Below are 25,124 nucleotides of genomic sequence, written 5' to 3'. Positions count from 1 at the left end.
AATAAACAAATGGAATAGGATTATTAAACCTGATCCAACCTTTCCCTTGAAGAGTACCTCAATTATTAGTGAAAATTATATTTACACTTCCTCCTCAATCTCACCATAGCAATGGATCAGGTCAGTTCATAACATAACATTCTGTCTCTTAAACTCAGGAGAAAGCCCTATAAATTCAAGAGATTCGGGAAGAAGCCCAAATCTCCCCAATACCGAAGGAAGTAGAAATTGATTGCTGCTTATTACTGGAACAGTTTAACTAATTTTGAAGAAAAAGGGAGAGATAAAGCTTTCTTAGCTCTCCCTTAATAAAACAAAATACAACATAGCCCAAACCAATTGGTTCCTTCCCACCCCCTGTTTAGCCAATGCATCGGCAAAAGAATTAGCATCTCTTTTCACCCATTGCAGATTAACCTCCATACCTTGTGACAGCCACTTGATTCTCCTTTTTTCATTAATGTAGCCCCACCAACCAGCAATATAGATATGAATTTCAGGATTCCAACAATAGAAAAAGTTATCAAGAATAATCAGAATCAAGAGGATACCTGAAAATAAATGAAAAAAGTGAACCACTTCCCTCAAACAACAAATAACTAAAATAGAGAGTTAAAATGTAAAAGAAGTAATAACAATGGAAGGGAGAGACCCATGCCCTAGAGGGGGACTTGATCAGATGAAGCCCCACCTGGTTATACGAAGCTGCACCAAAGCCCTATCAGCAAACAAATGAACCAAAAAGTAAGGCAAAATCAGAAATTTTTTAGGGAATAGAATGAAGAAAACATGAGAGAGAGAGGGAATATTTGACAGATTGCATCTGGGAAAAACCCTAGAAAGGTTGCAGAGATTTGACAATCATGTTAAACCAAACCTAGAAAAGTTGCAGAGATATGACAACCACGTTAAACTTACAACCCGATAACCTGCAAGTTGTTACAAAGAGTTGACAAATTGGATCCACAAAATCCCAGGAAAGTATACATCTATCCAAAAATTGGGTCTGGGAAAAATCCTAGAAAAGATGCAAGTGTAAATGGATTTCTGATCTTCTTGAGTGAATGTTCCACAAATGGAAGAGAAATTGACGCTGAGAAGAGCTAAACTTCAGTACCTTTAATGGTGAATTTAAAAAGGTGTACATGCAGACAGCCATTATGAGATTTATGAATTTAAAAACAACTTTGCCAAGAGAAAGCAGAGCCAAGGTAAAGACCTAGCTAAATCATAATAGAGCCAAGATGAAAGAAGCTGAGAGAAGGCAGTTAGTAATGCCAACAAATGAGAACAATTAGCAATTAAAATACTTGATTTACAAAAGACAAAAAAAATTAAGACAATTGGAACTGCACATGTGCAAGTACTGAGAGTAGAGAGGCCTACGTGTGACCGTGAGAGCTGTGCTTTGAGGCCTTTGGCCTCCACACAGACCTCTTTCTTATATACATATAGATTAGGGGTGCAAGTCATATACCCAATTGGCAGAATTTACACTATATTGAGTCCAAGCGTCCAGGACTGGCCCATTCAAATTAAAAAAAAAAAAAAATGTTGCAACCCGAACCTGTCCAACTTGCACACCTACATTAAATCACAACTCTGACAAGATAAAAAAATGGAATTTATGAGAAGTTTCTTCCAAATTGGAATCATGTAAAATTCAGTACAACTTATTACTCTTCAAACCCCCCCCCCACCCCACACACACACACAGAAACCCCAACAAATTTATTATCACCTTGCCAACCACCAAACCAACAATTCATAAAGAGAAAGAATATAGACAGATGGAAGTTGTCATACATAGAGTTCTCACCAATCTATACAATACAAACAAATTTTTCTTATCCATCTGAACACTTGGATGACTCTCTTTAGCCAAAACCTTGCAACACAGAAGTAGAAACCAGAAACAACACACAATGATGAAAATCTACATGGCATTTGATGCATGCCCCTTCTTCCTTGACAAAAACATGACGACCCGTGGTAATATTGCTTTCTTCTTCTTCTTCTCAAACTTCGCTTCTGGAGAAGTATCATGCTCAAAGATATTTTTTGGGGCAACCTCCCTTGGACTTGAGTCATTTTGCACAGGAATGGTGTCATCTAGTTTGTTGTCAAAGCTCTTTGGTTCTTCACCATCCTCAGAGCTCCTCATTGGGCCTCTAGTGGGATTTATGACCCCTTCACCAGTATCACTAGCCTTTCGCCGCTCTTCATGCTCAGCCCTCCATTTCCTCAACTCTTGCTCTATACCTAGCTTCCCTTCCCTTGCCTTTTTGTTCCTTTCTTTTGCAATGTTCAAAGCATCCTTTCTTGCAGCCAACTCTCTACTCACTTCTTCCAACTTTTCCAAGCTTCTCAACTCAGACTGCTTAGCTACTTCTATTTGAGAGATGGCAGCTGCCAACCTCACATTGGCATGCTCCTCAGCCTCCTGGGCATGTTTACTAAGCTCATGGAATTCCTCCAGAGAAAGTGTGACTCCAGCAGTGCTATTGTCACCAATAGTACTTTGAGCCGATTCACTCTCCAGCAATGCTTTGACTGCTGCCAATGCCAATTTCTCTGATTCCCTGGCAGCCTCTATCTCTTTTTTAGTTGCATGTATTCTACTCTCCATGGTACTTGCACAAGCCTTGACTTGCTCTGCTTCTTCCTTTGCTCTTCTCAGTTCTTCATGGGCTAATTGAGCAAGTACTTTGGCCTGATCTGCCTCTTGAGCAGCTTGCTGTAGCTGCTTGGGCAGTTCCACCATTTTCTCCTTGGCTTCCTTCTCCTTCATCTGCACTATAGATACTTCTGACTGAGTTCTATTCAACTCCGCTTCAATAGATGCAACTGCCACATATGCCATTCCTTCTCTCTGTCTAATTGAGGCAAGTGCTGATTTTTCTGCTTCAAGCTCTGACTTAAGTGACACCGCTGCAACCCTCAGACAATTTACTTCTGCTGTTGCTTTCTCGATGCTGAGATTGATCACTTCAAGCTCCTTAGCTGAAGCAATTGTTAATTGTGGATCTATATGAGCTTTCGTATTTGGCTCTTTTGTCTCACTTTTTAGCTTTCCTTCTTCTTCACTGGCTTCTTGGTTCAACTTTGCTTCCATGTAAGCTGCTAATTTAGCTTTTAGATTGAGTAGCAAGGCTGATGCAGTATCTAGTTTTAATTTGAGATCCTTCGCAGAGAGAAGTTGCTCATTTAGACTTTGTAGTTCCTCTTCTGCCTGCTTGACTTCTTTTTCCCAAGTGATAGAATCCTGCTCTCTGGCCAAAGTTGCTTCAATTCTGTTCTCCTCTGCTTCTAAATGTGCAGCCTGTGCATATTCTAGGGATTCTTTTGTTGCAATCAGTTCTAGAGTCAGATTTTCCACTGTCTTGTCAATTTCCTTGGATGCAGAAACAGCCTCCTCAGCTTTCTTTACAGCAATGTCCTTTTCAGTAACCAAAGATGCATACTCCCCATGTAGTGCTTCCAACTCATCTTTCACAAATTTCAGCTCTGTTACTGCAGCTATGTACCTGGATTTTGCTACATCAAGCTGTTGCTTTTCTGCAGAACTTGTCTCATTTACAATCCCTTGTTCCATTTCTTCCAACCTGAGCTTCACAAGTTCATGATCCTGTTTTGCCTGCTTCTCTTCAATTTGTGCTCTCTCTAGGTTCAACTTCAATTCTTCTATTAGTCTCTTGGTACTGTCCAGTTCCTTTAGTATTTGAGTCTTTGCACCTTCAGCAGCATCTGACTGTTTCCTATATTCAGGAATCTCTTCTTTTGCTTTCTCCAGATCTTGTTCTACATTCTTTTTCTCCTGTTACACCAAAGAAAAGAAACTTAATGGTCAGGAAGCCCAAAGGAAATCAAATGGGTCGAAAATTAAATTCTGATCCCTTTGTCAATTTTTATGCAATGTTTTGTAGACAAATGGAAGGAAAATTAAATTCCACGTTTTAGTTAAAAGAAATAGGAATGTTTGGAGTAGTAGCTCAGATACATGGCATGAGAGTTTGTCTTACAATTAGTCAAATACAGCTTGATACAATCTGGCTGGGAGAGGAGATAAAATTGGTATGTTTGTTTTTTATGTGAAGCAGAAATATCTAAGAATCTGTTTCATCCATCTCTCTAATAAAATTGAAAAACAGAAGGACAAGTAACAATAGGAGCGGTGTCATAACCGAGATAGTTTGCCTTTCTGTTACAAGTCAATCCAAATTATTTAATTAATGAAGAAGAAAATGTTCGAAAAGTGCCAAGAATCCAGGAAAAATTCGGAAAATTTTCAGCACTGAAGCAGGATTATTATCAATACCAATAATAAGGATCATGAGACAACAACAATAAAATGATAAACAAAAATGAAGATAAAGAAATATCGTACCTCAACAATCTGGCTTCTACAGGATTTCCAATTGACAAGTCTTCCAAACTTGGAAACAGCTTCTTTAACTGATTCAAAAGGTGCTGCAGTATCAACAAGACTTCTGTGTACATCCTCTTTTACATGTTGAGAAATGCCACTGAGTTGTAGGTTCTTATTGGAAATGCTTGAAACCTCCATTTGGGGCAGAAGAAACTCCTCTAGTGGAACAACATTATGGCTAATTTCAGAGGTTCTTACTTCACCAGATCCGTTAGATGGTAATGCTATATCACTAACTTCAACAGCAACAATATTACCAGTGGCAATGCCATCAGATTGCTTTGTAGTATCAGTTGGTTGTGCTTCCAATACATTAGATGAATGAGGTGATGGAATAACTTCCAATGACTCTTGTTCCATTTCCTTAACTCCAGGCTGTAACTTTTCCAGGTTCTCCATTTTAAGTGCATCATGGTTGAGTACCAGGACATTAGAAGCATCTTGTATGATTGAAACTCCAGAGCCTTCTACAACAATGCTCTGTTGGTCAGTCACTACGTTTTCATTAGGGAGTGCATGAATTGGAACTTCAGAATCGGCAAGAGCATTTTCTTGAGTTGATGAAGAAGTAGATGAAGAAGATTCAGGATAAAAATTTCCTTCCGAATTTTTCTTTTCCTCCATACCACGTAAGTGCTAAGAGTTTCAAGTAGGTATCTGGAATCTAAAGACAATATGGCACCATTTTAGTATATACCAAACTTAAAACTTCATGCCAACTCAATGTCAGTGCTTACAGTTTCTTTTTGCAACTCATTTTCTTTCTCTTCAAAAAGAAAGGCAATTCAACACTTCCACTTCATTTCTTTAAGAATATTATGATCACAAAACACATGCCTAAACAAGGTGGGGCAACAAGTGTCTACTCTGACATCAAACTAAAAAATGGCCATAACACAATGCTGGTCTTGAATCAGGAGTGGGGAGGGGTAGTGAGCAAAGTGAAAATGGTCATGAAACAAATGAGGTGCAAACTGTCCGAAACACATTGGTGAGCAGACAACACAATCCCCCAGATTTATGACAGTGGTTCAAATTCTATTACTATGTGCAATGAATGGAATTCTATCTCATCCGGTTTTGCCGAAGATTATTTGTTTCTTTAGGAATTACACACAACATGATCAAATTCTTTTGGGATGGTTGTTCCTGTCCCTCTTTTGAACATTGTTGCTCTTAATTTTTTTCTTTCATAATTTCATCTTAACATTGCTTTCTTCATTCACTCTTGTTGACATAACTAATAAGATTGTGGTTGGATTATGGAAGATCTAAGGAGCATATTTGAAATCCATGGTTTTTTTTTTTTTTTGGAAATCCACCAAAGTAGTGGAAAACTCTGCTCAAAATCCAGAAGTTTTCAAATTCTGCATAGCACCACCATCTTTGGAGCCAAACTGTTAAATCTGGATATTTTGGAATTTGGGGAGTAAAATCTATCTGCATTTACAATTTTTCAGAAATCCTAACACATAGGATGAGATATGAGTTTTCTGCAAAATGACTAAATGTCAATCAAAGAAAACATTACAAAAAAGTAAGCATATTCAGTGCATTCTTTGCCTTCTAAATTGTCTCAGGATAAGACAATATATCATCATCATCATCATCTAAGCCTTGTTGGCAAGGTTTAAAATGTCAATGTCGATGGAAATGTCGCTTACCAAAATATAGGACATATGTCGGAAATGTCGAGGGGAAATATTGTAAAAATTAGAGACATTGTGGAAATATTATGAAATATGTAGAAATATGCAATGATATTTTGTAAAATGATAAAAGAAGCATTAATACATATTTCTAGACTATTATCTTATTCCCAACCATTATATAAAGTTAAGAAACTAAGATCAATAACAAATTAGTAAATGACTATTTACTGATTTATTATGCATTTTGATGTTTTTACAAGGTTATCCGATATTTTCTTTTCTTATTTTTAATTCTGACTTATTATAAATTCTAATATATTTATTTCACACTAGTAAATAGAAATACATTTATTCTGATTTTTAAATATTAAAGTTATAATACATTATGCTTTATTATAAATTTAATAAACCGATTCTCCTTTTTGTAGTATTAACTATTAAGATTATGATAAATTCTGATTTCTTATAAAATTAATGAATTTATTATGATTTTTAATACTAAATTTATAATAAATTATGATTTAGTATAACATTTAATAAATTTATTCTCATTTTTATATTAAATTTAGAATATGATTTATTATAAAATTTAATAAACATTTTCTGATTTTAATAAATATTTTAAAAATACTAACTAGTTAATATTTTATTACTTGAAAAATATTTTATATTTTATATTATAGAGTAATTAATTTATTCTTTTGTTTTTATTTTTTGTTAACTATTTTTTATAAATATTGTATTTGAAATATTAAATAGAAATTATTAATGGAATAATTTATATTAATATACTGTATTATATTAATATAATATACTAATATATTATATTATTAATGTACATTAGTCAACATCCTGTCGACATAATAGGAAAAACCGTCTTTTTTTGTTTTGTTATTTGGACCAATTTGGTCGACATTTCCGAAATATAATGAAATGTCGACCGAAATAATGTAATTTTTATATTACCATCCATTTTCATGTCGGTGAGCCTCGACATCGACATATGTCAGGCGACATTAGCGAAATTTCGCGACATTCGAAACCAGGCTTGTTGGTTACATGAACCCTATTTTGTCATTCTATTCTGTTTAGTGCCATATTCATTCTTAAATTATGAGCCATTAAATAATTTCTTACTACTTCAACCCATGTCCTTTTTGGTCCTGCCCCTAGCTCATTGTGAGAGCTTACAAGAGGCTATTTGAATCACTAACAAAAGAACTATAATAACGTCAAATATGACCAATTTCCTCTTCTGTGGCTTAGCTCAATTCCTTTGATTTCTCTTTTTCATTTTGTATTTTCAGATTTTAGTTTGATATCAGATTAAGAAGGCTATTGCTTTGGTGTGATGTCAAAATCTTAGGCTGGCAACCATGAGAAAATGGGTTTATGTCTGAGAGTGGCCATTTTGTGCTAAAAATCCAGAGGTTATGTCTGGATGTAAGGATTAACTTGCATCCAATGAAATATCATTTCAAATAAACTAGGCAAGTGTATAAAGAGAAGAAGAAGAAGAAGCAGTTTTCTTGCTTACATTCTATCATGCTTGTATTACAGTAATACCATATAATCGGTTTAAGGTAATGAGATTTTAATACAACTTTTTTCGATCATTAACAAAAATTTTATTAATTTATTTTTCACTTAAATGATGAATTCTCATTTTATATCTCTATCCATCTAATAGATATAGGTATAAAAGTTTATGTGTATGTATGCCAATATGTAAATATGCTGCTAATGACTTAAACTAACTGGCATTTGGCCTTTCTCCGCTCTATTAAAACTGCATCTCAGTAATCTACCCAATAATATGGATCTTTTAATAAAATTTAACTTTTCTGCATGTATATGTCTAGCATATTTCTTTTTATTTTCCTGAAATTGTGGACATCCTAATGATTAAAATAGCAAAGTATTTATGATACTTCTGTTGGTGTTCTTCTACCTAATAGAATGAAACAGGGGTTTATAAGAATTTTCTTCAGATAACAAATAAGAAACAGGGGTTTATAAGAAAATAGAAACAAAATTGACATGCATGTCTTTTATATAGTTGAGAGAAAAATCAAAATGCACTTTATTTGAATTTCAGCAGAAATGCTTCTATTTGGAAGATCTTTGTTTGCAGTCCAGTGATTTTTCACTTATACACCTATAACTAAATTAGAGTTACCCAAAACTAATGAATTTCAGCAGAATGTTTTGGTGGATAACAAAGAAGATAAAATGGATGTGGAAACTGCCCAAAACCAATCCTAACAACGGAAACTCTTTCAAAGGCTCGATTCACTTGATCAAGAGGCCTCTAAGGTCTCTGGAATGTCCACCACAACCAAGCTAACCAAGGTCTGAATTTCAGCATGCAACATAAAAAGAAATACATGTGTATATTTTGGTTTATTTTCCTTAACTTCTGAACCCTTTCCAATTCATGGTTTTTTTATCATGTTATTTATTTTGAAGTTGGGTTTTGCCTTTTGAGATCATTAACAGTTTCTGAGCTGCTTTTCTTTCTTGCTTTGGTCTGACAGGTAGCATCTATGGCTGCTGCAATGAAGCTCTTCCCATACCTCAACACATTTACACTTGAACTCATGGCTTGTCTGTTGTTAAGCCAGATATTTTTCAAAACAGGTTCACTTGCTCCTCAACACTTTATTTGAAATTAAATCTCCACACACACACACACACACACACATATAATATTATACATTCAAGAGAAAATAATGGAAATGCAAATTATTTGATTCAGTATGAGTAAGAAGATCTTAGCTCACATTCTACATCCATGCACCATGAAAGTAGTTAATACATAAGCAAAGTTTTATTATTTGATTTAGTATTAATTTTACCTCTAGAATGCAAAGACGATAATTTGCAAGGCTAGATTCAAAACTTTCCACTCAAGTAGCAATACTGGGGCTCTTAGTCCTGCTGCAATCTAAGTATACCTGTAAATAACAATGACCCACTCTAGTGAAAATATAATACTGCTGGAACGTTGGAAGGAATAGATGAATAGATGAATAGATGGACAAAGTATCATACCTTAGGATGCAACTCATCTCGATCTATCCCTCAACCTGCCATTTGATTTGAACCACTTCCTTGTGTAAAATGAGGAATGAGCAGGAATTATGAACTGTGGTTGTGCTGGAACTTGTGCTGCTACACCTGATAAATACAAGCAGCATGCCTGATTATGAACTTTGAATGATCTCAACTGTCCTCTCCACTTCCAATCTTAGATACTTAGTTGTTTGTGTTTAGCAAAGCATCAAGCAGCTAAGCCTCCAAAATGTTGTGAAAATAGGGTTTTCTTTCTTCGTTCTCAATGATCTATATTTAAGAATTTTAATTGAAGGTTTAATCTGTTTTTGCAGGGCTACTAGGAGATGCGTACGCCTCTCAGAAGTCAGAAATTAACGCACCAGCAGAAATTTGAGGCCTAAGACTGTCTCCCATAGAAGAGACTGTTGAGGCTAGGCTAATTGGCCCTGCCTCCTTGTGGCATATGCTCTTCTCGCCTCACAGCCGTTCAAAAACATGGTTGCCACTGCTGAAATTTGAACATATAACTGGTTTCCCATTCAGATGTTACAAATAAAATTTTGTGGGAAGCATACATTATAAGCTTCTTAAAGAACAAATCAAATCCCTAGCATTATCTACTGAAAATATATAAGACATTCTACAAACTAGTTGCCAATACCAGAGAAGACACTAATTTTATAGGGTGAAAGGACACAAATTTGATGAAGGCTGCATGATGAGAAACTTCTGAAACTCAACAGCTAGATAACAATCTTAAAAATCATAATCAATATGCAGGGAGGGCTGGGAGGCTTTAGCATAGGACAGTATTTTAAATTTTGTTAAATTTAAAATCTGAAAAAGACTACTTTTTCAAATGTTAAATTTTGTTCATCTAATAACTCAGTGTGAGCTGCCTTACCCCACCAGTCCCAAGCCCAGATAAAGGAGGGTTGTGTCAGGTAGGTAGCCGACACTAAACACTCATGGTCATAGATTCTGATTTATCTTTTCGTACTCATGCTAGGGTGTTCCTTGATACTGATCAGAAGAGAATTGCAAAACAAGACTTACGTAACCTACCCCATATGGTTGAGAAAGGCTACCTATCACTCTCCTATTGAGAACTCATGAATCTAGCAAATGACAAACCCCAGTTACAGAGAACATCAAAGGAGAATCCAGACAGTGATATTCCTGATAGGAAGTGGTAGCACTAGCTAGTTATGTATAATTGCACATCTTCATATGTTGGTAACCAACCAATATATAATACAACGATAACTTTGAGCTAGAAGGCTGAATAAATCTACAAAAGAAAAAGGATGGTGTACCATAAAACCCCTTTTGAAGCTTACAGGGTATCTGTTCTCAAGAACCACTCACAATTCCACCATACCAAACTTTACTGCAACAGACAATCTCCTGAGTGAATTCCACTAACTTCTTCTAGACCACCTCTCCCAATCATGTTATACCACTCAAAAATAAAGCCTCCAACTTCTAATTTTACTTAACTTGTGCTTCAAAAAACTATCTTTTTACTCAGAATTAACAGATATTCTAGTGGTTTCACAAGGTCCCAAAAAGCTTTAGTCCATTGCTTGATCTCAAAAGGCAACATTCCTTAGATTGGAAGGGGGAAGAATCACAACTTCATCACAATTACTATAAAGAAAAAAGCTTATCAGAACAAGAAATTTAATGAGCAAGAAGTTTCTCAAAATATATTCATGGATTAATCATCAATATAACAAAGAGAAAATCATTATTGAGCTCTGTATATCATATACAATTTTAAGTAGGTTGTGCATCGTTTTCCAAGTTCATGAACTAAAAGGAGACTACAAACAAGGGCCTTTGACAAAATTGCTCAAAATGTAAGGAAATCAACAGCGATAAAAGCAGATTGAATAAAGCTTAATAGGGATTCTAGATCAGATTCCAATTAAGAATTCAATAGACAATAAGAGTTTCTCGAATCAAACATGAACTAGTTCTCACATCTGAGACCAAAAGAGGTAATCTTTACAAAACAGAGAGACATAGAACCACAAAACTTCAACACCCACATACAACTCTCTTCCTTTTAGCCACGGATAGAGAAAAACCCAAAATCTGATCCAAGCATCTAAATTCCCCATTTCCCTTATACAATAAACCTGTAGTTATTTCTTGTTGCTGCTTTCACCTTTCATATCTCCTCCTCCAGCTGCAGCCTGTGCTGCTTTCTTCACTGTCTTCTCTTGCAGCACCTTTGCATCCCTGAATAAGAACAAATTGGGGAAAAAAGCAACTTGGCACATAGAGTTGAATCCCTCTAATCATATTCCACTTGGTTTTGATTTTATGTGTATACAACCAGACAGGGTGACTGGGTGAGTGCTTAGTGGCCACAGTAAAGCAACTTGGCTACTTATTAGGATGGATTTGGCCATTTGGCACATACCACTAACATGCATTTCAGCTCGAATTACAAGAGGAAATTCTGATATATGATAGACCATAAACTTGATATATGAACAATGGAATTAAACCCATGCAAAATCCATAACTTCACATACAAGAGGAAGTTTTTGATCCAAATGATAGCTCTGTTGTTGTTCTTATGTTAAATATTTCCTGTCTTTTTTTAGGCTCCATTTATTTGGAACTCAAACGTGGGGAGTGAAACTTTATTTTGTCCAGTTTTTAGTCACTAGAACCTTTGACACTGATTTGATGGTTGCCACTGGGACTTTGGACATATTGTGCTGGACAAAAGGTTTTGCAGATTCCAATGAATCTAAGAACTTTGAAGAAGAATGAAGAAGGGATTTGAGTTGAAAGAGATGTTTAGAGATGTAGGTTATGATAAAAAGTCAAGCATGTACTTAAATTTACGATTTGCCCCTATTAGATTTGCATCAATCCATCCTAAAAACAGGACTCTTAAATCATAACCTGAAAGGTTCTCAGCCTCATTGGCACTTCTTAGGCCAATAGGGTCATTGTATGACATGGTTGGCCAATTGGGTTTATATATGAGTTATTTACTCAGTGGAATCAAGATCAATCTTTCCCTGCCAGACAAGAGATGCATGCAAGATAAAACACAGAAACCATAGAAGGTAAAGAGGGCAAAATGCAAGACACAGATAGCAGCATGGAGTTTTGAAAGTGTTTGTCTCCATCTGTACAACAAGAATCATCTTAATAGGGACATTTTGCAACATAGACAACAATATTAATGATATAAAAAAATAAACCCGAGCATTCAAGGCTCAATCTCTACTCCACAAAGAAAAGCCACTGTATTGTCCATCTGTTATCTTAATCTCTTTCTTAATTTTCATGGGAGTATATAATTAGCATTAGATTAAAACTCCTCATATTCAAAGATCTTAGTATAGACTTCAGCAATTAAAAGAAAACATGCTTAGATGTCTTGCCTGCCTCATTTGATTTATGCACAGCTTCCTAATTTTTGGGCAATGAGTATTTGAACCTAAGCAAACAAAACAGGATAAAGCCTGAAAAAAAAATTAAACCAGAATTTGCACAGGCATATTTCCCACTAAGACATTCCAATTGCCATTAGATGGTTAGGCCAGATTTAAATGGATGATCATTTATGGAGGTGTGGGACATGCTATGGCATCCACAATCAACTGAAAGATGTAATATCCTTGTGTATGCTTATGATAAGTTACCTAGGCTATTTCCAAAATCCAAACTATAGAAATTATTGAATGCTTTGATTGGTGTTAGAATGCTCGAGTCAGGGGTATTTTGGTCATTCTAGTGTATCTTATTGAAAGTGAAATGTCTATTGTATCTGAGTTTAAGTTATGTGTCCCATCTTCTATGAGGGACACAATTGTCTTTCTTGTAACTCAAGTTTTCATGAATAAAAGTCAAGTGGGTCGGCTAGGAGAGGTACTTTTGTACATCCTCTCTTCTAGTCTGGCCGAATACTTTTCTCCTCTCCTTCTTCTTCCTTCTCTTTTCTTTCTTCTTTCTTCTTCTCTACTTTGACCTAGAAACAACTAGGGTTTATTCACATGGTATCAGAGCATTAAGGTCTGGTGTTCGTTTTTTTTCTTGCTGCTGTCTTCTTCCTGGGTTCGCCGCCAGCTTCACAGTAGGTTTCTTCATCCTACAGCTGATCTGATTGAAGACTCGATAAAGGGCTGAAAAGGAGTTGTCGTTTTGAGGGCCTGGAGGTGAGAATGCCTCTGGCCGGTGCTGTGGTGGTCGTTGAAGTGGTATACTAGACCCTCTATTCAGTGTACGAAGAGGGCTAGTCGTATACAGGTATGGACACTGCTGTCGTGTGTTCAGAAATGGACTGTGAATGCTGATTTTTTTTTTGTGTACATCGAAAGTTAGTTGTTGTGGTGCTGGGTGAAACTGATACACATATCAGTCATGTTTTTTTTTGTGTTTTCTTGCTCACATGTGTGCTGAAAGAAGAGTGGTAGACTGCTGATGTCCACGACAGCAGTGGTGCGGTGTTGATTGTGTTGTGGTGACTGGCATATCTATGTTTTTTTTAAATGCTTAAAAGTGAACCCCTAGACCTTGTGTGTAATCAGCTCTGCAGTTTGCAGAACAAGTGTTCGATGAAATGACTGAGTAATTTCAGTAGTGGTGTGTTGGTGGTAAATGGTCCTGCAGTGTGCAGTCCAAGTGTTTGATGTGTTGACTGAATGATTTCAGCTTTAGAGTGTAGTGTGTAATGTGCAGTTGAAGAAAGTGGGTTGGTGGTATTGTAAGTGAGATAAGTCTTGTGACAAGTGTGAGATTGTGGTGTATATTCAGAGGAGACATAATTGAGATGGCTTCAACTGTAGTTGGGAATGACAACAAAACAGGCATCATGCTCTCTTCAGATTATCTAAGTGTTCAAATGACATCCATCAAGTTGAATGGTGAGAACTATATACCATGGGCAAAATCTGTGGAGGTGTTCTTGAAGGCCAAGAGGAAAGTCAAACATGTGAGGGAAGAGAAACCTTCCTCTGATTCTCCTGGGTTCAGTGATTGGGAACAAGATGATGCACAGATAATGACATGGCTTTGGAACAACATGGAACCAAAGATTAGTGTGAACTTCATGTTCCTAGATACAACCAAAGAGATCTGGGATCATGCTAAAAAGTTGTACTCTGGACAAGACAACACAACTAGGGTATATCAGTTATACCAAGAGTACTTCAATTTGAAGCAAGAAAGTCAAAGCTTAGAAGAGTATTATGCAAGTTTGAGAAACATCCGCAATGAGCTAAATGTGTATCACCCTCTCACATCAGATGTCCAGATCCAACAGCAGCAACATGAACAACTTGATGTGACTAGGTTCCTTGTGGGTTTGAAGGCTGAGTATGAGCCTGTTAGAGCACAGATATTGGGGGGATCAGCTCTCCCCTCACTTGAAGAAGTTTTTGCTCGTCTTAAGAGGACATCCATTGAGCCAGTGGAACATTCTTCCTTCTCTGATAGATCTGGTTTGGTAGTGACTAAAGGGAGTAGTCGTGGAAGTAGAAGTGGTGGTGGCAGCAATGGCCCTCCAAGCAACCGTGGTGGACACATGTTTAACCGGGCCAGTGGCCGGACTGGAGGCCGTGAGTCAGGGGGAGGCCGTGGAAAAGGAAGGGGTAATGCTCAGAGAAAATGTACACATTGTGGCTTAGAGGGGCACACAGTTAATTTCTGCTATGATTTGTGTGGTCCACCTAACACTTGAGCTAACCATGTTACATCTAAAAGTAGTAGCACAATTACTGAAAGCCAGCAAACTGCACCAACCCCCTCCACACCCACTTGTGCTTCTGGCAGGAAATGGTGAGTGTACCACGGGCAATATATGAGCAGTTCCTTCAAACATCTTAGCAGAACACAGCTACACTTGCCCATTCAGGTATGACTTGTTTAGCTTCCAAAGCCTCACCCTGGATCATTGATTCTGGGGCCTCGGACCATATGTCTGGGACTCCTGATGTATTTTCTTCCCTTTCTCGCACCTCCACATCTCAGACAGTTACACTTGCTAATGGTTCTACATCTCCTATTTGTGGTGTTGGTGATGTTGATCTCTCCTCGTTGTCTTTAGCATCTGTTTTATATGTTCCTAAGTTCCCTTTTAACCTTATGTTTGTTAGTAGATTAACCAAGTCCCTTAATTGTTCTACAACCTTCTATCCTTCTTCTTGTGTATTTCAGGATCTCAAGACGGGGACGAAGATTGGTGGAAGGCATGAAGCCAGTGGTTTGTATTACCTTGATGGTGGTGGCCCTCCAGTGGCTTTTCAATCGTCTCTTACTCCTCTCCAATGGCACTGCAGACTTGGTCATCCCTCTCTCAAGGCTTTGAAGCTGCTAGTTCTTTCCTTGAGTCATCTTTCATCATTAGATTGTGAGTCATGTCAGTTGGGAAAACATCATCGAGTCTCATTTAGTCCAAGAATTGATAATCGTGTCTCAAGTCCTTTTGCTTTAGTTCATTCTGATGTATGGGGTCCAGTTAAAGTGGTGTCATACAATGGGTTTAAGTATTTTGTAATTTTTGTTGATGACTTTTCAAGGATGACATGGATCTATCTTATGAAAGACCGTAGTGAATTGTTCTCTATTTTTCAGAAATTTCATGCTGAAATACGCACTCAGTTTGGTGTTAATATGAAAATACTTCGCTTCGATAATGCCAAAGAATACATCTCCTCATCGTTTCAGCAATACCTAGAACATCATGGAATAATTCATCAAACTTCTTGTGCCTACACCCCACAACAAAACGGTGTAGCTAAACGGAAAAATAGACATCTTCTTGAAACTGCTCGGTCCTTGATGATCAATATGCATGTCCCAAAGCACTTTTGGAGTGATGCTGTTCTTACATCCTGTTTTTTGATAAATCGGATGCCCATGTCAATCCTTGGAAGTCAATCCCCTTTCTCCGTGTTGTTCCCCACTTTGTCTCCCTTTCCTCTCACCTCAAGAGTCTTTGGTTGTGTTTGTTTTGTTCAGCACTTGGGGCCTGGAGTAGACAAGCTAGATGCTCGGGCTACGAAGTGTATTTTTCTTGGCTACTCAAGGACTCAGAAAGGGTACAAATGTTATAACCCTACGTTTCATAAATCGTTTGTGTGCCCGGATGTCACCTTCTTTGAATTAGTTCCTTTTTTCTCCAATACCGGGGTCTCTTCTTCTCCCTCTGTGGTTCCTCTTCCTGTTCCAGTTGTGGACCCCCTTCCCATAGCTCCCACTCCTACGGCAGATGCACATCATATGCCGGTTACTACAGAGAGGCCGCCAATTACTCAAGTGTATACTCGCAGAAGTGCTTCGGCTTCTCCTCCACTTTGGCACCCGTCGACAGATCCTGCTACTGCTCCTTCTCCCTCAGATCTTCATCTCCCTATTGCTTTGCGGAAAGGTAAACGTACTTGTACTTCTCATCCCATTTCAGACTATGTTTCCACTGCTCACCTTTCTGCTTCCCATTGCAAGTTTATATCATTACTCTCTTCAGTTCCCATTCCCAAGACTGTACAGGAAGCCCTTGCCTCTCCAAGGTGGCGGCAAGCCATGGAAGAAGAACTCTCTGCTCTACAACATAATCATACGTGGGAACTCACCATCCTTCCTCCTGGTAAGCACACTGTTGGGTGTAAATGGGTCTATACAGTGAAGCATCTTCCTGATGGCAGTGTGGAACGATTGAAGGCACGGTTAGTGGCCAAGGGCTATTCTCAATTATATGGTGTGGACTATATGGAGACATTTTCTCCTGTGGCTAAAATTGGTTCAGTTCGGGTGTTGATCTCATTGGCTACTATGTATGATTGGCCTCTCCTACAACTTGACATCAAAAATGCCTTCCTACATGGTGATCTTGTTGAGGAGGTGTATATGGAGCAACCACCAGGGTTTGATGCTCAGGGGGAGGCTGGTAAGGTGTGCAGGCTCAAAAAGGCAATCTATGGACTGAAACAATCTCCACGTGCATGGTTCGGCAGGTTCAGTGAAGTGGTGAAGGCCTTTGGGATGAAACAGTGTCAGGTTGATCATTCCGTGTTTAGCTATAACTCGAAAGATGGAAAAATCTTGCTAGTCGTGTATGTGGATGATATTGTCATAACTGGAAGTGACAGCAATGGAATTGACAGGCTGAAAAAATTCTTACAGGACCACTTCAATACGAAAGATCTGGGGAAGCTAAAGTATTTCTTAGGAATAGAAGTTGCGAGGTCAAAACAGGGGATCAACCTATGCCAGAGGAAATATGTTCTTGATCTACTTGAAGAAACAGGGTTGTTAGATGCTAAACCAGCAGAGACTCCTATGGAACTCAATGCCAAGTTAAGTGTGGATGCAAGTGATGAGTTTGATGATCCTGAAAGATACAGAAGGTTGGTGGGAAAGTTGAACTACCTAACCATTACCCGACCAGATATATCATTTGCTTTGAGTGTGGTGAGTCAGTTTATGCAACATCCCCGGGTTCCTCACTGGGAAGCTGTTCTGAGAATTGTTAGGTACCTAAAGGGTGCTCCAGGTCGTGGTCTGTTATACCAAAAAGGAGGACCTCTTGAGATAGTAGGGTACACAGATGCTGATTGGGCTGGCTCTATATCAGACAGGAGGTCAACCACAGGGTATTGTACCTTCCTAGGTGGCAATCTTGTAACTTAGAAGAGCAAGAAGCAAACAGTGGTGGCAAGTAGTGCGGAAGCAGAGTACAGGGCTATGGCCCATACCACATGTGAACTAGTATGGCTGAAGAACCTACTACAGGAGATGGGTTTCTCAATTGACAAACCCATGAAACTATACTGTGATAACCAAGCTGCTATTCACATCTCATCCAATCCGGTCTTCCATGAAAGAACTAAACATATTGAGGTGGATTGTCACTTTGTGAGAGAGAAAGTGATAAGTGGGGTAATAACTACATCTCATGTGAGCTCAGGAAATCAGTGGGCAGATATCTTCACAAAAGGATTGTCTCGGGGAAGAATAGATTACATTTGTAACAAGCTGGGACTATATGATATATACTCTCCAGCTTGAGGGGGAGTGTTAGAATGCTCGAGTCAGGGGTATTTTGGTCATTCTGGTGTATCTTATTGAAAGTGAAATGTCTATTGTATCTGAGTTTAAGTTATGTGTCCCATCTTCTATGAGGGACACAATTGTCTTTCTTGTAACTCAAGTTTTCATGAATAAAAGTCAAGTGGGTCGGCTAGGAGAGGTACTTTTGTACATCCTCTCTTCTAGTCTGGCCGAATACTTTTCTCCTCTTCTTCTTCTTCTTCCTTCTCTTTTCTTTCTTCTTTCTTCTTCTCTACTTTGACCTAGAAACAACTAGGGTTTATTCACAATTGGATTGGAGGAACTGAAGCCAACAATTCAACAGAATACTGAAAAACTGAATAAGAAAATATGAATCAAGTAACTAGGGTTCATCAAAATGATGTTTTTCATTCTTTAGTTTAATGACCTCCTGTCAAGAAGATTCCAACAAATTATGAAATCATAAAGGTATAAGTAGAGCTCTCATAGATCTGCACTTGATTTTTTTATGCTTCTGGAGTGGAACTAAAGTATATTAGAATGGTAAAGATCTCATTCACTTTTTATATTAGAACTAACTCATTGCTAATCTTGCATGGCTTTCTTAATTTTTGTTTCTTTCTATATTGCTCCTTGTTTCACAGTGGCAGCTCCATGCTGTGTAGTTGTTTTGCAAACTGCATGGCAACAGGAAGACCTAGCACCATAGCTTCACCATCAATAAACTACACTGATCCTAACCTAATCCACAATGCACCTTCTTAACTCACATGCCAAGCCTAAACTCTTTATTTGGAGGATCAATGAGAGAGAAACCAGCACTAACTGGTTTACCCCATTTTTAAACAATAGTTGCAAAGAATGGTGCAAATGTCAATGCTAAGCACCACTTCTAATTTATTTTCTCTCAAACACCATAAGTTCTGCCTACTCTCAAAACGAATAGACAGCAAAGCAAGATTCCTATAGCCAACCCAAGATTAATTAAGATAAGACCTAGTTGAGTTTAGTTCTCTGATGAACCTTCTGAACTCTCAACATGACCAAAAAGACAGCATTGCCTATCTTTTTGTATCTGTCAAAATGGACTCTAAAAGGTATATACGAGTGCTACTTGTCATCAGGTCCAATTGCTAGTACAAGAGAAACAAGAGGAGGAATGAAGAAGCAAGATTGCATGATCCATACAGGTATGCGTGATTCAGGAGCAATCAACAGTTCAGAAAATCAATCACATAAGAAGTATCTTCCTGAGGAAAAGGGTCATTCTCAAAGGAAAGCACTTTGACCACATTGACTAAGGTTACAATCCATAAATGAAGTTGTGTGCCATGTACCATGGTCAAAATAATTCTCATAAAACAAAATATTAGGATTTTAAGATGGTTTGTTTTAACTGTCCTCCTTCATGGATGGGGGCCTCTCTGTACTCTTTTTTTTTTCAATAATCTGATATAATATAACTTATGCATAAAAAATTATAGATAAAATGTTAAGTTAGGCCTCTCTCTAATCAGTTATTGGGTCTTTATGAAGTTATGCCAGTCAATAGCCTCTAAGAGATTGAGCTGTTAAACTTTAAAATACCCCATATGGGTTTAGTTTTTCCATTAGTTAGAACTAGAGACTGAAACTTGACCATGAATGGATAATGTTCTTTGTTCATCTGAATTGTTGATTTACACAACTCTCCCTGTTGAGAAGTATAGTTCTATAATGCTAGAATTTTCTAAATTAAGAAAGAAACCATTATATATTAGACTATAAAAAAAAAAAAAAACTCAATTCATTTTTAAATTAATCTCTCTTGGTCGTTGGTCCTATTAGGATGACATCTGTGCATATATAACTTTTGTTGGACAGCTTTGAAAGTCCAACTGTCTAACAATGATATCTAGAAGAGTGGCTTTCAACTTTCAATGTTCAATGTGGCAGCTTATGTAATTTAGCAGCCCAAATAGGGAACCACTCCTTATTCATAAAGCAAAGTCCCTCCTAATTGGCCATACCCTTTACCACTTTTACATAAAAAGGATTTTCTTCTGTGCGCCCACATGAGATTATAACCATCTGATTTTGTTGAACTTTTTAGATGGGGTGAAATATTTGTGAATCTCTTTATATAATGCTAAAATCAGATGGCTAAGGAATCAGTGGCAGCCACTGCAGCCCAACCATTTATGACTTTTTTAATTCACATCACGATAGATAACAATGCCTCCGATTATTTTGTATCAAGGATGAAAATAAATCAACTTGTCAAGGATGAAACATGTTGAGTTTCACAGTGTAATGGTATGTATATCAGAGTGTCATAGTAATTGAAAACCAAAGCGAATCACAATAGTAAATTAGTAATTGAACAAATCAGAGAAAGAATAATTCAACAAATAAAATCAAATCTGTTTTAATAGGAATAACAAGATCAAAGCTGCTTTAATAAACAAATGAAAGCTGAGCAGGATACAGATCAACCTTTCTAGTCAAGACAGAGGATGACTTGCTAACCAAACGAACAGGATCAATTAACAGAGAATTCAAAAATCAGGTATGAAGAGGTGGGTTACTGATAAGAAGGCTTTGTAGAGCACCATTGTTGAGATTGACAGAGCTGAAGAGGCGGGTCCCTTGTCTGAAGATCTGAGACTTAAGAGGTCAATTGCAAAAATCAGGTATGACAAGATGGCAGTTGAGGAAGAGAGGAAGTGGAGACAAAGAGCTAAATCCATTTGGCTTAAAGAGGGGGATAAAAATACAAAGTTCTTTCACAAAATGGCAAATGCTCGTGCTAGGTTCTCTTCAATCAGCAAGCTGGTGTGGGAGGACAGGTGTGGTGAGTCTGGTTCTGAAGTTAAATCTGTAGCTACTTCTTTCTATAAGAACTTTTATAAAGAGAAGTGGGTTCAGAGACCTTTTCCCTCCGAGCTCCAATTTAATAAATTAAATGAAGAGCAGAAAATCTGGTTAGAGAGACCATTCTCAGAAGAGGAAATTAAGGGTGCAGTAAAGAAGCTAGAAAATGATAAGCCACCAGGTCCTGATGGGTTCTCTAATCTATTCTACCTAAAATGTTGGGATATTGTGAGGAGTGATCTGATGCAGGTGTTCCAAGCATTTCACACTAATGCCTCCTTTCAGAGAAGTCTGAATGCAACTTTCATCACTCTCATTCCAAAAATTGAAGGGGCTGTCAATATAAAGGACTTCAGGCCCATTAGTCTCTTGCACAGTTTCTACAAAATCTTGGCTAAGGTTTTGGCTGAAAGAATGAAGTGTGTGTTCGACAGTGTTATCTCTTGTAACCAAAGTGCTTTTGTCCCGAGTAGACAAATGGTTGACTCTATTCTCATTGCCAATGAACTGCTGGAGTCCAGAAGAAGAGAGGGGACCCCAGGTGTTCTATGCAAACTGGATATTGAAAAAGCTTATGATCATGTTAACTGGCACTGCTTGAATCTGGTTTTGGAGAAAATGAATTTTGGGCAGCTTTGGAGAAACTGGATCAGAGTTTGTGTTAAGACTCCTAAGTTCTCAATCTTAGTTAACGGGCAATCAACAGGGTTTTTTGGAAGTTCAAGAGGTTTGAGACAAGGTGACCCTCTCTCTCCCCTTCTCTTCATTTGCGTCATGGAAATTTTATCTCTCTTTAGCAAGAAGGCTGCTGAGAATGGGCTTTGGGAGGGCTTTGCAATTGCTCCAGGAAAAGAAAAAATTAATATTCTTCAATTTGATGATGACACCTTATGCTTTGTTGATGCTTCTCCAAATCAACTAGAGGTGGTGCTTGGAATTTTGAGTTGGTTTGAGGTGGTGTCTGCCTCAAGGTAAATTTGAGTAAATCTCAGATTATCCCTGTAGGTCTTGTTACAAATCTAGAAGTTTGCGCAGAAGTTATTCAGACTACCCATCTTCCGGTCAAGTACTTGGGGCTCCCTCTTGGAGCTAAATATACTTCCCCTCAGATTTGGAATCCAGTGGATGAAAGAATGGAGAAGAAATTGGCTTCCTGAAAATCTAAATAGCTTTCTTTCAGTGGGGGAGTGATTTTGATTAAGAGTACTCTTTCTAATCTACCTACTTACTTCCTCTCCCTCTTTCCTATTTCTTCCAAAGTGGCTAACAGATTGGAGTAACTACAGAAAAATTTTCTCTGGAGAGGTTGGGAGGAGGAGAAGAAGGTTCATGTTGTAAACTGGGATCAAGTGTGTCTTCCTAAGGAATTTAGAGGGTTGGGAATAAGAAAATTGAAGAAATTCAATTCTGCCCTCATGTGTAAATGGCTTCGGAGATTTGCAAATGAAAGAAATTCTTGGTGGAGAAAGTTGATTGTGAACAAATATGGAGTGGATTGGGGTGATTGGAGATCCAATTCTCCTATTTCAAGAGGGATAAGCTCCATTTGGACAGGTATAATGAAGAACTCTAATTTTTTTGAGGAAGGAATCGGTTACAACTTAGAAAATGGGGAAAGAGTTAAATTTTGGAAAGACTCCTGGTGTTCTGAAGTGTGTCTGAAAGATGCCTTTCCTCTCTCGTATCAAATTTCTGTAAATCAGGATTCCTCGGTGGTTGAGAATTTCAATGTGGATGGTAACTCTTTCAGTTGGAACCTAACTTGTAGGAGGCGTCTCTTTGGCTTGGAAATTGAGTATGCAAATCTGTTGGGCCTGCTCCATAACCAGAGGATTGACCCAAACATGGAGGATGCTTGGAGATGGAAATGGGAAGCTGATGGAAGATTCTCTGTAAAGTCTATGTTCAGTAAGTTGATAAGTTCAGGTCAGGGAAACTTTCTGGCTAGGTAGATTTGGAACTCAACCGGTCCTTCTAAAGTGAAGTTTTTGCTCTGGACAATGGCTTTAAATAAACATCTATCCAAAGTTAATCTAGTGAAACGTGGCATACAGATTTCGGACATGTCATGTGGCTTGTGTGGTGGGGCAGTAGAAACTACTGATCATCTGGCCTTACATTGCCCAGTCTCGAATTATATTTGGAGGCATTTTCTTCAAGCTTTGGAAATCAGCTGGATAATGCCAAATTCTGTGAAGGATCTGCTGTTGTGTTGGAAGATTGAGGGTCTCAGCAAGAAAATGTAACTTGGTTTGGAAGACTATCCTGGCTGCTATGCTTTGGACTATCTGGATTGAAAGAAATAACAGAATTTTTCAGGGCAAAGCTAAATCTCCAGAGGAAATGGTGCAGAAAGCTGTGGGTAAACTTTTGTCCTGGGTGTCGGCAACGGAGGTGTTTAAAAATCAGAATTTGAGTCTGTTGTTTAGATCTCAGAACTGGATGTATCTGTAATTTGTGGTGGCTCTAGGCAGCCTCTAATGGCCTAGGCTCCTTTGTACTGATTTAATAAAATACCTTACCTTTTCCAAAAAAAAAATATTTTGCTCAATGGTTTTATTAATCCTTATTATAGATGTCAGAAGGAACAAAAAAAGTTGTATGGTTTGAATGCTTGAATCACTATTTAACTTTTTGAGCTCAGATACGGAACGAGCCACAGAAAATAGAATAGTTCAACTGCTGAGAGAAACACAACGAAGGAGGACTGAAGAAACGAACGAACACGTGAAAAAGTCGATAGTTCATACCAGGTAACCACTGAAATCGCAACAGAAACGGCATACCCCTCCACCTATGTTAATGATCCTCCGTACGTATCTGCAAAATGAAAAACCTAATACACATACATTATAAAACCAAAAGAAACACAACGAAGGAGGACTGAAGAAACGAACGAACACGTGAAAAAGTCGATAGTTCATACCAGGTAACCACTGAAATCGCAACAGAAACGGCATACCCCTCCATCTATGTTAATGATCCTCGGTACGTATCTGCAAAATGAAAAACCTAATACACATACATTATAAAACCAAAAGAAGAAGAAGAAGAAGAAGAAGAAGAAGAGAAATCGGCTGCAAGTTTCAGATTCGAACTTACCTCTCCTTGTCGCCTCGTTGCTGGGAATTGGTGAATTTACCCTCTTTTTGCGTTGAACTTGTCGCCTCTCTGTATACACGATTCACCGTTGTTTCCGTTGTTTCTACAGTAGAAAGAAACTCCCAATTGAAGGAGGCTCTCGATTTTTTTTCCCTCATTTTTACTTTTCTTTTCGAGGAGATTCCGACCGAAATGTAAGGATCCCGTTTCCTCATTTTGGTCATTTTAAATCTCTATTTTTTTGGGAGGATGGTGATTTTAAATCTCACATTTTCCTTTCTTTTCCTCGTCTATGATCAAACCAAGAACATTCGTAATCTTTTGAAATAGGGTTCGACTATGAATGGGTAAGACAAATTTTCATTTTCATTTTTATAAATGGGTGAGACAAATTTTCCCTTACTTTCTTTCAAATCAAATATAGCGCTATACCTTTCTCGGCCTTTTGGTGTTGGCTAAGGGAGTTCAAATCAGCCCCCCACGACGTCCCACAGCAAATTCCCGCTATGTATTGGGAACATTATCATCCGGAAATGTTTTCAATACACGGCGGGGATGTGCTATGGGACGTTCGGGGGCTGATTTGTTCAAAGCGGGATCTGCTCCTCACAAATGGGTGTCTTACATGCACATCTACCAGCATTGAGAACATCTCCCATGAATAATAACTAATAAATAAGGGGGAGATGTTCCCAATGCATGATAGGATGTGTGTATGAGGCGCCAGGTGTGAGGAGCATATCCAGTCTTGATTTGCTCTCAATGGTGAAGTCTACTCGGAGATCGGTTTTAGTCAGGGTAAGCCCTTGTTGATACCGTCCCAACAGCCTTTTGCAACTTTGCATCGGGAATATCTTTTCATGAATTGAGATCTATTCCTCACATAGGGCATCTCACAATGACCTCACAAGCATATTCCATTGTGTATTGGGACTAGACCTGTTCATGGGTCGAGTCGGGCTCAGGCTGGGCTTTTACTCTTCATTAATGAA

General features: G+C 38.0%; 1 protein-coding gene across 9 annotated transcripts; it reads right to left on the bottom strand.

Moving 5' to 3' along the window:
• Window positions 1-1,624: 1,624 nt before the first annotated feature.
• On the bottom strand, window positions 1,625-24,724 carry LOC104601794 (protein WEAK CHLOROPLAST MOVEMENT UNDER BLUE LIGHT 1-like). Of its 9 annotated transcripts, none has more exons than XM_088893734.1 (8): window positions 24,133-24,724; window positions 23,957-24,042; window positions 23,781-23,866; window positions 9,519-9,665; window positions 9,136-9,261; window positions 8,940-9,038; window positions 4,388-5,093; window positions 1,625-3,817 (listed from the first exon to the last, which is right to left on the bottom strand). In XM_088893734.1, exons 7-8 carry the CDS (start codon window positions 5,051-5,053, stop codon window positions 1,937-1,939), a joined length of 2,547 nt encoding a protein of 848 aa, XP_088749860.1. In that variant the 5' UTR covers window positions 5,054-5,093; window positions 8,940-9,038; window positions 9,136-9,261; window positions 9,519-9,665; window positions 23,781-23,866; window positions 23,957-24,042; window positions 24,133-24,724; the 3' UTR covers window positions 1,625-1,936. The 9 variants fall into 9 exon arrangements, with proteins under 9 accessions (XP_088749860.1, XP_010263560.1, XP_010263563.1 ...); XM_010265258.3 differs by having other exon boundaries at window positions 9,519-9,646; XM_010265261.3 differs by having other exon boundaries at window positions 9,519-9,643.
• Window positions 24,725-25,124: the final 400 nt, after the last annotated feature.

This window comes from Nelumbo nucifera, chromosome 1, assembly GCF_055504915.1.
Source record: "Nelumbo nucifera cultivar China Antique chromosome 1, China Antique-T2T, whole genome shotgun sequence".
Classification (NCBI taxonomy): Eukaryota; Viridiplantae; Streptophyta; class Magnoliopsida; order Proteales; family Nelumbonaceae; genus Nelumbo; species Nelumbo nucifera.
Note: the sequence above shows the minus strand (reverse complement) of the source record. Positions and strands in the feature narration are given on the sequence as shown.